This window comes from Tenrec ecaudatus, chromosome 15 (assembly GCF_050624435.1).
Source record: "Tenrec ecaudatus isolate mTenEca1 chromosome 15, mTenEca1.hap1, whole genome shotgun sequence".
In the NCBI taxonomy this organism is placed as follows: domain Eukaryota; kingdom Metazoa; phylum Chordata; class Mammalia; order Afrosoricida; family Tenrecidae; genus Tenrec; species Tenrec ecaudatus.
Genome location: NC_134544.1, coordinates 44,285,320 through 44,303,428, shown reverse-complemented (window position 1 = coordinate 44,303,428; position 18,109 = coordinate 44,285,320). Strand labels below are relative to the sequence as shown.

At 35.6% G+C, this 18,109-nt stretch overlaps 1 protein-coding gene across 3 annotated transcripts in view; it reads right to left on the bottom strand.

Annotated features, from left to right (window-relative positions):
- Positions 1 to 18,109, bottom strand: part of TRAPPC8 (trafficking protein particle complex subunit 8) — a 99,114-nt gene that overhangs the window by 75,841 nt on the left and 5,164 nt on the right. For 2 of the 3 annotated variants that reach the window (XM_075532485.1, XM_075532486.1), the window contains exons 2-5: positions 15,078 to 15,272; positions 5,428 to 5,517; positions 4,636 to 4,810; positions 1,823 to 1,976 (exon numbers count right to left, since the gene is read on the bottom strand). In XM_075532485.1, coding sequence (XP_075388600.1) covers positions 1,823 to 1,976; positions 4,636 to 4,810; positions 5,428 to 5,517; positions 15,078 to 15,272 — 614 coding nt within the window. Of the gene's footprint in view, positions 1 to 1,822; positions 1,977 to 4,635; positions 4,811 to 5,427; positions 5,518 to 15,065; positions 15,273 to 18,109 lie in introns of those variants that run through there. The other variant, XM_075532487.1, reaches the window with a different exon arrangement.

Genomic DNA, 18,109 nt, shown 5'->3' with positions numbered 1-18,109 from the left:
TGATCCTCCAATCCTGGGCTTCTATGACTCTAATCTACAAAGTCTCTGGTTGTCTTCTATTGAAGTTTTTCAAACTGAACTACTTGGTTTATATCCTTGCGCCATCCCTCTCCACCCCCCGCCCCCATCCATCAACAATGCATAGCTGAGAGTAATCTGAAGCTTTAAATACTGTTTATAACTTAGTGGGGCCTTGAAAGACCATTTTGAAAATAAAGTTCTTTCGCATCTAAGTGATTCATTATTTGCTGAAACAGTTTCCCCATCAATATCTTAGAAGCTCATCAATTATCTCAAGGATGACATTCAGATATATAAAAGGCAAGTGCAGCATTGTAACTCGATCTAAAGTTCCATCTATGAGGGTAACTCAGAAAGGACTGCTAGCAGAGGGGTTCTCGTTCATACATGCACAGGTTTCCCCTGGCCCAACCCCCAAAAAGACATGTTTAAGCAAGTCTCCGCAATCACTGGATTGCAGTAAACAAGTTCTCTCAATAATATATTTGGCATTGTTTCATGAAAGTGCCTTCAAAAAGAGGTCCGTTTAAATTGATTGTGGTAATGATTGCTTAACTATTCTTGATATGACTAAACCATTGAGTTATACATGTGTATTATGTGCAATAAAACTGTTTAAAAAACCAAACAGTGGCTTCCGAGTTCAATTTAAGACAGAGAAATAGTTTGGAGGCAATGGCAACTGTATTTTTAGATTACAAGAAACTAATCTTGATGGGTTTTTTTTTTTTTCAAAGAAACAGAACAATACCAGGGCTTATTGTGAAGATGTTGGACAAAAATGGAAAAGTGCATTGGTGAGAAAACAAACAGGAAAGGTATACCAAGGAAATTTTGTTGTGCCAACATGGCAATGTACCTGCTAATTCTTGAGAAGTAGTAGCAAGGGCTAGCCTATGAGAATCTCACTGGGAAACAAACCTTACCCCATCCACCCTACAGTCCTGATCTTGCCCTTTCAGACTCTGTTCTATTCCTAAAACATAGAGAACAATGAAAGTGAACAAAGACTGTGTCTCATTAGGGATGCAGAAATGCCCCTGTGACATTGTTCTTGGGGGAGGCAACTAGAAAAATGGAACACTGTCTTCAGAAGTGAATAGAGCTAGCTGAAGGATATAAGGAGAAACAACAGTGTCACGTGTTGATATTTCTGTGTAATAAAGGTTCCTATGATTTGCAGCAACACTTTTTGAGCTGCTCCCATATAAATAAAAAAGGAATAAAAACAGATGAAAAGTTTTTTCCAGAATAAGAAATTTGAAAAATTAAGAATAATCCTCAATAAAACAGTCAACTCTTTATTATCTGAACTACTGATTCTAGCTTGCCATTTCAATATTAGCAAGTGTCATATCTTGAAAGTTTTCCAGAACTTGAATTTTACACCCACCTACTTCAGCCATTAGATAGTAATTAGCATTAGTCTAGAACTCGAGGTTAACAAAAAAGGAAAAACAACACTTCCTAATTTAAATTCAGAAGGAAAAAAATCCAAGGGAAGTCATGAGAAAATAAGCCCACCAACTTAAAGAGCATGAGCTCCAAAAGGGGGTCAAAAGAACAGCATGCTGAGACATGGGGTGGGAGGACAGCCACCCCCAGCATGCGAAAAATAAAGGACTGTAAGCAGACATTAGTGGTTTTTGAACCACTAATTCCAAACCCAGGGATTCCACAAAGTAAATATGCATAATGCACTGGTTAGACCAAGGCATAAAAAAAATCTACAGTGACAATACTATGTAGTAATATTGAAATATAGGTTTTTGTGGTGTGTGTCATTGTTTTTTACATATACCTGGTTTTGAATACTATTTTTCTGGAGATACTGACTCCAAGGATCTGGTATCTGTTCATCTGATGATCGATTAGATGTCCGAGAATTAATTTTAAGTAAATAGCAGCCCTGAGTCCCATATTTCTGCTTCATTTCTTCATAAATTGAGTCAGCTCTAAAATTTAAAAACGAAAATATTTGTAGTAAGTGGGGAACAGGCTTTAAGCAAAAATAGTTATAAAAACATAAAAATATGGAGAAATAAAGCCTACCAGAAAATACGGTGGAATAATGAAAATGTAAACAGTCATAGAGCTAAAAGAAATCTAGTGAGCTTAGACACGACCTTAAAGGAGAGTTATCGAAGTATAATTAATACTTTAAGATCGTTACAGTTTCTTATTAGGAGAATATTAAGATCATCCCAATGATAAGACAGCCTAAGAAGTAAGCAACATAAAGCTCATAGTAAATGAACTCTGGGTCAACAGAATTAACGTAGTTTAATTCAAGTGAATCAGCCATTTAGTGTTAAAAAATGCTGGAAAATACACATTTGAATGGAGATCATACTACAAAGATAAGCTTAGGAAACAACTAAATAGGATTACACAATATAAAATGAAGTAAATAAAAGTTATAAATGTGTATAAATATACAGTTTCATACATGCATTCACATACTACACCAAACCACTACTTGTTTGACCAATAATACTACTTAACAGGAGAACAATCTATTGACCGGGCACATGAATTACCACTTATCTATCCTAAACATATCCACTCAAATTGGGAACTACATATACACCATATCCAATTAATAAAAACTAACTAACCAGTTCAAATTAATTATATTTATACAGTATAATTTTTCCATTGAAATTTCAAAACATCCTAAAGGTTGGTAATCTTCAAGGTTGGTCTTATACTCTGGTTTCATAGAGGAAAATTTATTTTTAAAGTGATGGCTTGCCTCATTGTTTGTGTAGTGCCAAGTTTTTAATCTGTGTAGTTACCAATCCATGTGTCTAAAAAGCTATTGTAGACATGTATACTTTCCTTTTCTCAATAGTATTCAAAATTCTACATTACTGACTAAATTAATAATGCTATCATAGAATTACAACATATTCCATGGAATGATTTATAATGGTTCCCAACAAAATTATAATGATGTCTCTAAAATGGACAAGATATATGAATGGATTTTGACCTTGTATTTAATAGAAGCCCTAATTTAAGAACAATTAGTTCTTATGATGTGGCTCTACTCGATACTTGCCCTCATGAAGTGATCACTTAAGACATGGGTGCTATAGCAAAGTGTGTTAAGAAATCAGATGGTGGCCAGTTACCAGAAAGAATAGTGTCTGAGGTAATTTGTCTTAAAACAAATAATCATCTAAATGAGGTGTCAATTAAGTCTACATGGAAGCAACATGCCAGCCGATGCGCTCCGAGAATTGGAAATAATAAAATCCAAGACCAGAGAGAGAGAAGGTACTGTGTTATAGCTTAAATTCTGAGGACGCGGTTGGCAGAAGGCAATAGTTGCCAGCCCAAAGTCTACTTGCAGGGTCCCTGCGTGAATGAAGCCTCCCGTTGATTCTCCCACGCCTACTGCTCAGGACTGAGACTAGCCTTGCGAACGAGAGAATGCAGAAGGAAGTGGATTCATGCAGACATAATTAGGTTAAAATTAATACCTTATCATTGGGTTCTCCCTTCTAACCCATCTTCAATTTGTTCTACTTTTATTACTTTCTGCTTTTTCTAGTGAGGATTTTCTGATTGATTTCATTATTGTTGGAATGTTTTTATTTGTTTGTCTGGATATGTTTCTCTTTTTATGAAATCCAGGATAACTAATCTGTACATATAGTAACTGTATTAATAATTTCCTAGGGCTATGACAGGGAGGTTGGTAAGAAATGGGGAGTTGATAATGTGTACAAAAATGAAGAAAATGTTTTAAAATTGATGGTGGTGATGACTGCAAAACTCTTGGATATGTTTAAGCCACTTAATTGTATGGTTATGAATTATATGTCAATAAAACTCTAAAAAAAATTTTGAATGATGGCTTGCACTCAGAACAAAGACATGACTAACTACATACTGTACATAACACTGAGATATCAGTTTGCAACCAATTATTTTAACACACACACCTTAAACCAAAATCAAAATAAACCCCAAAGTCAAACAGTAAAACTGTTTTTACTGTTATTTCATTTTTAAAGAATTTATTTTAATTATAAGGTACATATATAGATAGATATAATTCCCCCAATCTTAGGAGAAAATATTTGGATTTTTTTTGAGATTGTGGCAAACATCAAAATTAAAACTTTAAAGTGAAAAGAGGGTAAAGTGTGAAAAAAGAAACACATAAAGAACAGTAGGGCAGTGAAAAGTTATAAGATAATCGGGAAGGAGAAAAAGAAAAGAAAAACAAGAAATTTATTTAAAGAAAGAAGTAACAGCTAAACAAAAGAAAGAACAGCTAAGACTGAAAGCTGCAAAGTGACAAGTGCTTTCCAACAAGACTGTAGCCGTGAGAAAACTAGTGAAAGCAAAGTCTGGGTAAGAATATGAAATTAACATATGCCTCTATTGACTATCTCTGGAATGAAAGGCACAGTTAAGTAATGTTAAATGCTTTAGTAATGAATTTATAATGTAAAAAAATTTCCATTTCTGAAGTAAAAAATATAAATCCCCAATTTAAACAAGCTATATCTAAATTAATGTTAAACTATTTAACACATAGGATCTAATTAGCACACATTATAGACAGCAGGAAAAATTTTAATTTAAAATTAAACTTACCTCTGTTCATCTCCTGTATTTACATCATGCAAAAGTACATAATATTTAAGTGTATTTGGTATAAACCACTTGGGGTAAGAATATTCACTGTTATGCTGAATTCGATGCTGTTCTTGTGACAACTTTGAGAACTGTTCCACAGGTTCTGCTTCACTAGAAGATGCTACCAACATACCTTGCAAGTCACATTATTAAGGTAATTACACTTATCACACAATGATAAATATTGTTCTAGTAAAATAAACTTTAAGGTGATAACTTGTCAGCAAAAAATAATAATCTGATTTCATAGGCTTTCACTGAAAGTACAAGATAATTTCTCCCACACTCCCAACAATTCAAGGCTCAAAATATAAGATTTTTATAGTTTTTCATCATTTACAAATTTAATTTTAAAATCCATAAAAATGGGACAGTATTAAAACAGTAGAACTATCAAAACTATGAAAAATTCTGCTGAATTTTGCTCATTTCCAGTTCATCTCACTGCACTATCTTTACTTTTCCCTGTGATCTCACTAAGAAAACTGAAAAACTACAATCACCAAGAAGTTAATAGCTACAAAATACTTTAAAACTCATCAAGTATGAAATATTTCAGCTTAAAAACCATGTAGGGGGGAGGTAAAGGGGGAGCAAACCAGCAGCAGTCTTATTTTTAATCTGTCCCAGCATTCCTGTATTTAGGATGCCACTTAACAAAAACTTGAAACATCAATTAAAAAATACTATTTCTAACTTAATAAGTTCTAAAACATTTAGTTTTGAGAAAACATAAAAATCAAAGGATACATGCTAAATAGTGGTTCAGAAATTCATGATCTGATGCTGGCATCGATTGAAGGAAGGTATCTCTATAAGACTCAAACCATGGAGTAGTAGCTAAAATTAACAATATAGTGAAAAGTTAAATTTTCTTATTAGAAGCAGTTACTAACAGATAAAATTTCAAAAACATGGTTAAGATCACAAGCATTAATCATGTTCAGTTGTGCTTTAAGAGATACATATTATTCAATCTATCTATGTACATGTATCTACAAGTGTATAAAATCACTTAAGCCACATGAATATATTAATAAATCAGTACATATACTCAATGCAAAATGAGATTGATTTATTGCCAAATGATTACACATATGCACATAAAGGAGTACATTTGAGAAAATGAGACTGATTTATTTCCAAACTTATGTTCCCACAATCTAACTTACTTCTTCATGTTTTAAATAGCACTTACATGAATAAAAGGAAGCATTTTAAAACGAAAACTTTCTCACCCTTTGCACCTTTTCATAAATGGTATCAATTCAAAACAGTGCTTCTCAATCAAAGGTGGTGATTTTTGTCCCTTACGGGGACATTTCACAATACCTACAAATATACTTTTTGGCAGGGGGAAAAAGTCAGGAGTAATACAAAACTTCGCACAACAAAGAAATTTCCTATTTAAAATGTCAAACATCTACTCAAAGGCAACCAATAACCATGCAAAATGTGCTGAGGTTGACCTTAAGAATGTGAGTACTGGAGTTTGATAGCAACAAAACCTTTCTAAATGTAATTCAGAGCATACTTACCTTATTAATCAAAACAACCTGTAACAGAGATCTGTGTTTCTTTGCACAAATGCATCCAGTCTGATTATTGAAATGTGAATCCTCTCACGCTCAGTGTTAAGCATTTTACATTACAACTACTTTCTTTTTCATTTGCTCTTACTTATTTCATTAGGTTTAAGCAGCATCTAAATCACAGTAAGCATTCCATTCCTAGTTATTTGTGTTGATTACCAAACCTCCAGCTTTTTTGTTCTCATCTTAATCACTGAACATACAATGAATATACTCTTCCTGCTTATAATATGGAAAATTAGGAGAGAAGGAGAAAGAATAACTTATCTTGACCAAATAGTCTATTTAACCTGGTCCGTCGGTTGGTCAGTCAGTCTCTCTCTCTCTGTCTTTCTCTCTCTCTCTCTGTCTCTCACACACACACACCCACACACACACACCCACACACACACGATAATGCTGTATAAAAATGACACGTATTGAATAATTAGGAGTGGTGCTATTTTAACAATTTCCCTTTCAAAGCATCAGGTAATCTCTGACACCGAGCAACCTTGTGGAAGAGTGGAGCTGCCTCTTTGGGTTTCCTATGATTAAATCTTTACAAAGCAGGTAGCCTCATCTTTCTCAGGGTATTACTGAAATCTGAACTGCTGATAACCTTGCGGGTAGCAAATCAGTGCACAGTCTACCTTACCAACAGAGCTACAGAAGAAGAAAAACACTGTCACAGAGATATTACAAAGGCGCTTCAAAAAGTTCATGGAAAAAAGGGATTGAAAAATAACTGAACCTTTCTTTGGAACTTTTCGAAGTCCTCTTAGACAATTTTTGAAAGTTTCTCATATAATATATACGGAAAGTTGAAAAAATTCAGAGATCATTAAAATTAAAGCACAGTAATACTCCACAGACACTAGGATTATTTTTATACTTACTTTGTTGCTTCAAGGTAGCATACATTTACAAATAAAAGGGTTTGTTACATTAGGGGAGAGCGGGAATATCTAATTAAACTAGAAATTACCCGCAAGATTATGTGTACTAACAAGACTAGTGATTAGAAAACACAACCCAAATATTGATCAGCAGTCATAAAAACAAACCCAGGCTCTCCAGACAATTCCAGCCCAGGGAGGCCTGACAGGACAGAATAGAAATGCTCCACAGAGGACGTTTCCAAGGCCGTAAATCTTTATGGAAGCAGACACCTTACCCTTCTCCTGTGGATCCAAAGAGCTTAGCGGTACAATGCTTGAATCAGTATACCAAAGGACTCCTTTTCCATCATCAGGGAACTGGTTAGGAACCCTGGTCGCATGGTGGATACATGGTGGTGATTAAGTGTTGGGCTACTAACTCCAAGGTCAGCAGTTTGAGACCCCCCAGCTGCTCTGCAGGAGTGATGAGGCTTTCTACTCCCATAAAAAGTTAGTCTTGGAAACCAACTAGAACAGTCCTACCCTGTTCTAAAGGGTAGTCATGAGTTGGAATTAATCGATGGCAGTGAGTTTAGTTTTATGGCAGTGAGTTTAGTTTTATGGTTTAGTTCCATAAAATGGAATGCAATGCAACTATAACAGGAAAGGGGAACTATCTCCATTACACTACAAATTATTGCCCAGAATATATTATATGAAAAGAGCATAGACAGAAAAATATGCATTTCTGTGTAAGAAAGGTAAGAAAATAAGAAGTGAACTAAGAAAGAGGAAGAGGGCCATGGACAGAAGCATTCTCCAAATGCTGTTTTAGTTTTGACTTCAGAACCATCCAATGTTTTACATGACATAAGCATTAAATACAATCAAAAGATGGAAAATACACACACATATACAAGTTCTTAAAACTGAAATAATTATTTTAATATTGATGCAAGCAGTACTAGTGCAGCTGGTACTCAGCTTAGAAGAAAAAACTAAAAAATATAAATGTAGAAATGTTTTCTCCTTCAGCACATTCAGGCTTATAAATGGGGGAAATTATACCTTTAAAATGTTTTTGTGTTTTAAAGCAAAAGACTTTAATAGTGACATTCTCTTAAAAATTCTCTTGTATATATTTTGAAATTAAATAAATATTTTGTTCATACTCCTTTTCATCTCTACTATCTGTTCAAAATGGAACCTACAATTGTATCACTCTATAGTTAAGTTTCTCTATGTGGAATGTACTTTGTCTTTGTAAAGAGGGTATTGCACTGATAAGAGCTAAAAATTCACAAGGACTATTCTTCTGAGCGTGCAAAAATTCACCACTCTTGCCATTCTTCTGACTCCCTTCTTAGGACCAGTACTTTGGGCCAGAGATGGGTGTTGCTAGTACATCTCTAACAAGAGTTGTCATCAGTGAGCCAGGCTGAGAACTCTAGCCCTTGCCTTCTGGACTAAAAGGTACTTAAAGCCCAAATTTGAAAGCAGAAAAGACTGGCTCTCCCACACATAATTATATGTCATTTATATTTTTCTCTTCCTAAAAATACACAAAAACTAAAAGTGCCATAATATCACTCCACATTTGCACTAGAGATTATATACCTTAAATGAGAGCTATTCCAAAACTTAGTATGTGGTCAAAATGAAAATGATGGCAAGGAATTAAATAGTGTTGTGTCATCAAGGTGGTTTTGACTCATAGCGACCCTACGCACACAGAAGGAACTACTGCCCCGTCCTGCACCACCCTCACAGTGCTCCTATGCGTAAGCTAGCTGTTCCAGCCGCTGCATCCATCTGTTCCTTTGAGGGCTTTTCTTTTTTGCTGCCCTTCCACTTTACTAAGCTCACTGTCCTTCTCCATGGACTGGTCTCTCCTGACCATATGTCCAAAGTACTTGAGAGGAAGTCTCACCATCCTTGTTTTGAGAAGCAGCCTGACTAGACTTATTCCAAGACTGATTTGTTGGTTCTTTTGGGGGTTCATGGTACTTTCAATATTCTTCATCAGCACAACTCAAATGCATCAGTCTTCCTTTATTCAAGGTCCAACTTTCACAAGCATATGAGGCAACTGAAAATACCACACTTGAATCAGGCGCACCGCAGTCCTCACAGTACCATCCCTGCTTTTCAATACTCCAAAGAGGTCTGTGCAACAGATGTACCCAATGCAAAGAGTCTTCTGATCTTTTGACTGCTTCTTCCACAGCACTGACTGTGGATCCCAGCAAGACAACATCCTTGACAACGTCAACCCTTTCTCCATTAATCAGGTTCCCTATTGGTCCAGTTGTAAGGATTTTGGTTTCTTTGCATTGAGTTACAATCCACAATGAAGGCTGCAATCCTTGATCTTCATCAGCATGTTTCAGGCCTGCCTCATTTTCAGTAAGCAAGATTGTGTCATCTGCACATCTCAGGTTATTAATAAACCTTCCTCCAATGCTACAAAACATGTACAGCCCCCAAAATTAAAATTTAACAAAAAATATTGATTATAAAAAAATGTTTAATTCAGACCATCTTAGAATATGAAAGCAAAAACAAGCCAAAACAAGAACTCATAAAATTCACGACCATTTTGCAAATCCTGAAACACCTTAAGCAATATGAAAAAATTAAGAAATACCATTTATTGTATTTTAGCAATAACCATGAGAACTGTTCTTGATGAGCCTATTTCCATGTAAGTGCTTTCAGCATCCTTTAATCTTTCTTTTTTTTGTTTTGTTTAATCTTTCTTATAAAATGAGGGAGAGGCAAGAAGCAGAGGAAAAGCAGATCAGCATCATTTTTAAATCCTCTCATGTACTGTTTATCACATATTAGTCACCAAGATATAAAAGTTGACTTATCAATTAGCATAAGGGAAATAAAAAAACTATTACAAGTATAACAAACTTAAGGGGGAAAATATGTATCTTTTAGCAAAATAAGTCAATCCAATTATGGTACTTTCAAGGACATCTTGATTTAGGAAATGATGTTGCATATCAAAAGTAAATAGGATAGATAATAGATTAAAAAAAGAAGTCAAACAAGCACCATCAGAGCTGCCCCTTTTTAAACATATTAGACTCACGTTAATGGGACAAATACCAAAGGCAGTAGCTGTGTGGGGAGGAAGAAAGATAATAGGCAAGCTATGGTAAGAAGAGTCTGGAAAACTGAGACCACTACAAGAAATACCTGTGTGTAACGAGGATTCTTTCAATTCCATCAATGTGTCTTTCCAATTATTGTACCAAGGAACACTAGCTTTAATTGACCGATCTGATGAAGAAAACATGGCACTGTTAAGCTAGGCTGAGGAGATACATATCTAACATGTATTTCTTAGCCGGAATAGGTAAAAAGTATGCAGAACGACATCAACTGAAAAACCTAGAAGTGTGCTTCTGGACAAAGAGATTCAATACTTTATTTGACACTCATAAAGTCACTTTTTATAATTGCCAAAGAATACCATCTCTTTCTATGGCAGTACACTGAAATCTTATTAAAATGAATTCAGTGCATCACTATATATTTCCCAGTCCTCAGAATCAGTATTAAAAAAAAAATGAAAAGAGTGACTTAGACTAGCATGGATAAAGCTGAAGAAAGCTAAATGTTATTTCTTCTGGTATGTAGTTTAAGAATTGATCATAGACTACTAGATTTGGGGGAATTTTCCAAATCTGCTTAAAGACGTCAGTTATAGTAGTAGTGCCTCCCCTGCTTTTAAAGGTAAATAGCTCTAATCCTTCCTTATACAGGGATGTTGAGATGGACCTAAGAATGAGTGCAAGCACAATAAGCAGATAATAGTATTCTTCACAAGCAAATCATGACTACATTGTTCTTAAAAGCCACTTTATCAGGTCACGCTGACTGTTTAGCCAACCCGCAGTATACAGATAGCCAAACAATAGATTTTAGACCCTTTCTCTGAAGGAACTAAATAGTTGTGTGCCCTTACCCCCACCTCCAAAAGAACTATATGTACCAAGAATACCATCAACATGAAATTTCAAAACAGCCGGGATAAGTGCTTCCAAAAGCTTCTAAAAGTTGACAAGAAGGGAAGATGTATATTAGAATTGCATTCAGGATCTCAAGAAAAATACTGGAAGCCAAAAGAAAACTAATAATTTTAAGGGAAATGATTTCTAACCAATAAGTGACAAAGCCACAAGAATAATTTAAGAACATGTTCAATCATTCGTTTCTTTAAAAATGTCACTTTCTATGCACCTTTCTTTCCTTACTGGAGATGCCCATCAAGTCATGGGACCACACCCACACAGGCTATCAGCAAGAGACCATATGGAAGAGAAAGAATAGGAATCCCCGGAATGACAACAGTGGAGCCGGCCTGGGAGTAAAAGTTCATTTTCAAAGTTTATTTATCCCTTGTCAATGAGCTATTTTAAGGTGGTGTAGTGGGTTACACACTGGGTTGATAACCACAAGATTGGCAGTTCAAAACCACCACCTGCATCTCCTATAAAGATTTACAGTCTCAGAAATCCACAGGGGCAGTTAGCTCTACCCTGCTCTTTAGGGTCCCCATAAGCAGTCATCAACTCAATGACAGTGAGTATAGGATTTTTTCATTTTGGTGGTGCATACATGGTAGCTAATCAAAAGGTAATTTGACTCTAATCCTACTACAGAGTTTCTGTGGGCTGGAATCACCTTCAGTGGGGTGAATGAACACTTCTGAATGAAAAGTTATGAATGAACTTTTAGATATATTTTTACTAATTACTCTGCCTCAAAATTTTAGTAGGAACAGATACCAAATATCTATCTAGCCCCCTGGTGAGCCATAAACCATGATAATATCTATGATTTTTTTGGTCCTCCAAGAAGCAATTATTACCCCAGTGATACTGTTTCGTATTAAGAATATATAGAAGATAAAGCTTTTGGACAGAAATCTCCAAGAAAGAAATGTTGGCAAATGAATCACTCAGTAATTAATCCAGCAAAACCCTATTGAATACAATAGGAGGTATGAGACACTAAAATAAATACAAAGAAAAGCAAGTAAGTTGGTTTTAAAAAGAGAATTACTAACCCTTGAAAAAGAATGTAAGAACTAAAAGTTTAATATTACTTTCTTCATGAGAAAGTGAAAAATATCTAGTCATATTATAACAGAGATACTAAAAGTATATAGACTAAATCTTCATCAACCATAATGAGAATGAAATTAAGAAAAAATTTAACTGATTGTGAAAAAGACATATATTTCTTATGGACACAAAATACCAGAGGAAACATCTAAAGAAGTTAGCGAAACACGTGACAAGGAATATGAGGGGGTACCCCGGATTTTTTTCCCCCAAAGCTATGTATTTAACTTTTTTTACAAAACACCTTTTCATCTCAAAGTATTCTCCATTACACTTTATACATTAGTCAAATCTGAGACTCACTCCATTCTTGGAAACATTTTTTAATTTATCTGTTTGGATTGCTGACAGTACCTCCCTTGTTTTTCTTCACCTCTTCTACTTCTTAAATTGCTGCCCTTTCATGTCCCTCTTCATTCACGGAAACAAAAAGAAGTCACATAGCGAGAGGTCAGGTGAGTCAGTTGAGTGGGACAAGAGAGGTTTGCTGGTTTTCTGCCAAAATCTGTCCCACTGAGATGGCTTCATGAGCAGATGCGTTGCTCTAGTGGCAGAACCAGTACCCTGTCTGCCACAAATCAGGTCATTTTTGTCACACGGTTATGCTATCTTTTCAGAACCTCTAAATAGAAATCTTCATGAACAATCTGACCTGGTGGAACAAACTCAAAATGTACCATGAGTCGACATTTTCATCCTTTCAGGAAGCTGACGGATGTCCAGAGCAAGACAATCAACATACCACCTTTTCTGACATAAGAAAACCACTTGTACACTTGAGTTTTTCCCATTGCGCTGTCCTTGTAAGCCGTGTTCAACATCACAACAGTTTCTGTGGCATTTTTCCCTGAACAGGAACAAAATTTCACAGCAGCACACTGTTCTTTTAAATTGGCCATCACAAAAAAAAAAAAAAAAAGAGGTTTGAACAAAACTGGTTTTATAAAAAAATCACTGTAAATAGAGAGAACCTTGTCAGGTGATGCCACTCGGTGTGCTAACTCAAGAGCCAGTTGCTCCATGCTCACCTAGTGGGGGGGTAACAAAGCATACCAAGAAAGCTCTGCTCAGTCCAGTGCAACTTCGGATTTTTTTGAGTACCCCCTCGTAGATCATTGCTACTTTTTCCTTTTATCTTTTTATAACTATGCCTTTAGCATGTCAGTATTAAGGGTTTTTTACAGTAAAAGGTATTATAGGCTTTGAAGGTTTAGGAAAATATTTAAAGCATATAAGATATATTTTTGAATGTTTCAATATGAAAGTTATTCCCATTCTGTGCCCCACTAGTGTTTTGGTTTATCAGCTATGCCGTTATCTATTACAATGTGCTATGATAATAAAAAAATTAAAATGTATGACAATTACTGTTTTATGTTTTTATCTTCCTCACCAGATTAGAAATATATGTATGTTTTATTTACCTCTTTATCTCAACACACAGCATATAACAGACTATCAATACATTATTATTGCACAAATAGCAAATATCTTAAGACCCTATAAAACAGAATCACAGGACTGAAGGTCTGAAAGAAACTTTAAGAAAATATTTAGTCAAACTCTTATTTTCAAGAGAGGGCTCTGAAGCACTAAGTGACTTCTGTTAGTTTTTCAATTAATGACTAAACAAGTAAAAACCTAAACGAACATAATGGCATTTGATTCACTGCCTTTCACACTATAACATGAATTTCCCTTGATATGAAATAGTTCATAATCCATCGCTTTCTCACATCCAAATTTTTTACTCTACTGTAACTGTTACTCCAGTAACTGCTCAAAATATGTAGGCTAAAACTCAAGATTCTTGTGCAGAAAGTCAGACCATGCTAAATTAAAATTTAACAAGTTAATCTATCTTGATGGAATTAAAATGAAGACATAAAAAGAATGCATAAGCATTAAAAAAAATTATTTCTAAATAAACAAGTACAACCAACTAAAACATGCCACGTAAGTTCTCTGGTCCCTCACTGCATACATTTAAGGAAATCTTTTAAATATGTAATCAATGGTAAGACGATATTACATTATGCTGTTATAAGAATAGGTTGAAAATATCCTAATTAGATGATAAAATATTTTCCCTCTAAAAATATATCCAATGTTCTTCAATTAAGTACTTCAAGTCTTTTTCATATTGGGAAAAAGTCATACCAAATATAGGTGGCTCACTTTACATATTAAAATACAATTATACCTACCAATCTTGTGGCAGAAATATTTACCATTCAAATCAGATTAAGAAATACTAAAAAAAAATACTCAGACAAGATTGCATATTTACAGTTTATGCTTTTCTTCCAGTTAAACTAAATTAACTACAACTATCTTATAATTACAATATGCATTTAAATCACAAAAATACAGTTTTCTATCTACTGTTTAGTTATTCATTCAACAAATATTTATTCTGCTTAAGTGCTAGGTATTACTGTAGATACTAGGAATAAAATAGTGTGTAGCCTCACAGAATTTGTATGAGAGGGCTTCAAAAAGTTCATGGAAAAATGTAATCAAAAGATAATGAAAATTTTCCATGAACATTTGAAGGCTCCTCATATTAACTTTACAAGAACGATTACATTTTCATTATAAAATAATGAAATTCGGATTAAAAGACTGCTTCCTTACTTGATTGGAACCTTCTTAAAAGCAAGGACTATCTTTGTCAACCTTGCATTCCCTAGGTTCTGTGCTCAGTAATCATTTTAGTATTTGTTGAATGATCTTCAAGTTACAGACTAACTTTTCTAACCAAAGAAAACTTCACTTAAGAAAGAATAACAAACCTTGTTACATACCACTGATGTTGAGGTCATAATCTCCTGCTGTAATCACATTAGCTACTAATCCTTCTGCAGGTTGACTGCCAGAAACAACATCATTCAAAAGCTTACGAATGGCTGCAGGCTGAGGTGGTTGGGTGACAATGTTGGTTACTGATATCTTCAAATTTTTAATTATATGAAGCTGATTATTAGGATCTCTCATGTGAACTTTAAAAGAAAAGAAAAAAACCTTGAAATTAATTTTACACAAGACATAATGATCCAAATATAATGAAAAAAAAATTGGGTTCATGGTTTACAAACAAAAATGATACTGAAATCAGAAAGAGGAAATTCAAAGTAGACTATTCTAGAAATACAACTTTTTCAGTACTGTTCCTAATAAAATAAAATGGCTAACTAGACAACTAATTCACCGGATTTCCTGCTTGTCCCTAAATGCTACAAAATTTCCCTACTATAGGTCCCTTCCCTTCATATTATTTAGAGCTCCCTGAGACCAACTACCATCTATACCAACTCCCTAAAGCTCACTTCACCCTTAGGCTAGTCCAAGGTAGTATTAGGTCTTTGGTGGCAACTGAAGATAGTACACCAAGTGCCAGAATCCATTCTGACCCACAGCCACTCTATACACAAGATAAATCTTCATGGGAGCTGATAGTCTCATCTTGCTCCTGTGGAGTGGCTGGTGGAGTTGAACTACTGACCTCATAACTAGCAGTTCAATTCTTAACCCACAGGGCCATTAGGAATACATAAAGGAAAAAAAAAGTGGAATTAAATGCTGCTTGTCAGCTTCTTCCAGTTTCCTCTCTGCTCCCATCCCATTATCATAAAAATCAATGCCCATATTCCTTCTCCCACTGCAATTTTCCCTGCATCCACCCTAGTACAGTGGTTAAACATATATTATACATATCATATCACATAAAAGGTCAGTTGTTTGAACCCACCCAGCTCTACCCTAGGAAAAAGATGTGGCAGTCTGGCTCCATAAGGATATAAAACTTTAAAACCTTATTGGGCAAAAGAAAGAACCCTATTAGGCAGTTCTACTCTAAGAAACCCACTAGTTGGCTCCAAATTCTATTTGGCTTTTCAATCTATCAATATAAAAGGAGGAATCCTAATGGTGCTGTCAGGTAAGCACTGAACTTTAAGGTTGGTGTTCAAATCCACCAGCAGCTCAAAGGGAGAAAGATGTTGCTATCTTCTCCTGTAAAGACATACAGCCTCAGAATTCCTATAGTAGATAGATTTCTAAATAGATTTAGTCTACCACCCTCTTCACACATGCAACAAAATTAGAGAGCTCCTCCAGCAATGAAAAACCTCTGTACTAGAGCCCATGCTCAAAATAGAGTGCCTGTATCTGCCCTTTCAGCTCCCCTGGTTCATTCCAGCACCCCCAAAAGAAGTTGTACCTATTTGGGGAAACACTGCTATACAAGGACTACCCTCACGAAAAAAACAACAACAGGAATTCTCCCTTTCCAAAGCTACATATTTAAATTTTTTTTACAAAACAACCTTATCAGCTTTCAAAGTACTCTCCATTACACTTAATACATTTGTCAAATCTGCGATTCCATTCTTGGAAACATTTTTCAAACTCATCTGTTTGGATGGCTGACAGCACCTCCTTCGTTTTTTCTTCACTTCTTCTAAGTCATTAAATTATTGTCCTTTTATGTTCCTCTTCATTCGAAGAAACAAAAAGTCACATGGAGCAAGGTCAGGTGAGTCAGGTGCGTGGGACAAGAGAAGTTTGCTGATTTTTAACCAAAAATCTGGCCCACTGAGATGGCTGCATGAACAGGTGCATTGTCATAGTGGCAAAACCAGTCCCCATCTGCCACAAATCAGGCCATTTTTGTTGCACACTGTTGCGCTATCTTTCCACAACCTGTCAATTGAAAGCCTGCTGAACTCTGAGCATGTGGAACAAACTCAAAACGCACTATCCCCCCCCTCATATCATAAAAACAAATAAGCATCGTCTTCATCTTTGAATTCACTTGACAAGCTTTTGGGGGGCAAGGTGACAATGCCATTTTCCAATGGCTTGATTGATGTTTGCCTCCAGGATTGTAATAGCACCATAAATCATCACCAGTAATGACCTTGGAAAAATAAATCCCAGCTGCTCTTTCGAAGCACAGCATGTTTCCACTTGCCGCTCTTTTCCCTGGTCAAAACCTGAGGGACAAATTTGACAGTGACCCTGCTCATTCCCAAATATTAGATTAAAATTCACTGAGCTCCAAGATAGTCCAGATAACTTTCCCATCTCTCAGTTGATCATAGGTCTTCAAGCAAAAGTGCACAAATTTTGTAAATGTGTTCGTGTTTGGGAAATTGACAGATGTCCAGAACAAGGTTTGTTATCGATTGATATGTCACATTTTTTGAAACCGAAAACCACTAATACACTTGAGTTTTCCCCCGTAGTACTGTCCTTGTAAGCTGTTTTCAACATCACAAGAGTTTCTGTGGCATTTTTCCAGAGCAGGGGACACAATTTCACATCACAGCCAGACATACTGTTCTCCTAAATTGGCCACCACAAGAAAACAATATTCCAGCGAACTGTTTTATGAAAAAAAATTACTGTGACTAAGAGAGCCTTACAGGTGACACCACTGGGTGCACTAACGCAGAGCAAGTTGCCTGATGCTCACCTAGCTGGGGAAAAAATGCATACTATGAAAGCTCCACCTAGTGGAGCTTTTTTCCGTTTTTGTTTTTTTTTTGGGGGGGGGGAAACCACCTCATAAAGGGTCACTCTGAGTCAGAATTGACAGGATGGCAGTGGTATTTGGGGAGATCTATATAAGGTGGCACTATAGGATAGCTGTCGGCCTGCTAACCAAAAAGTCAGTGGTTCAAAGCCACCAACCACTACACAGATGAAAGATGAAGCTATCTGCTCCCATTTGGGTTTAGTCTTGGAAATCCTATATAGAATAGGTTCCCAAACTTATGTGACCTACCACCCACTCTTCATGAAGAAAGATGAGACTTTGTACTCCCATAGAAAG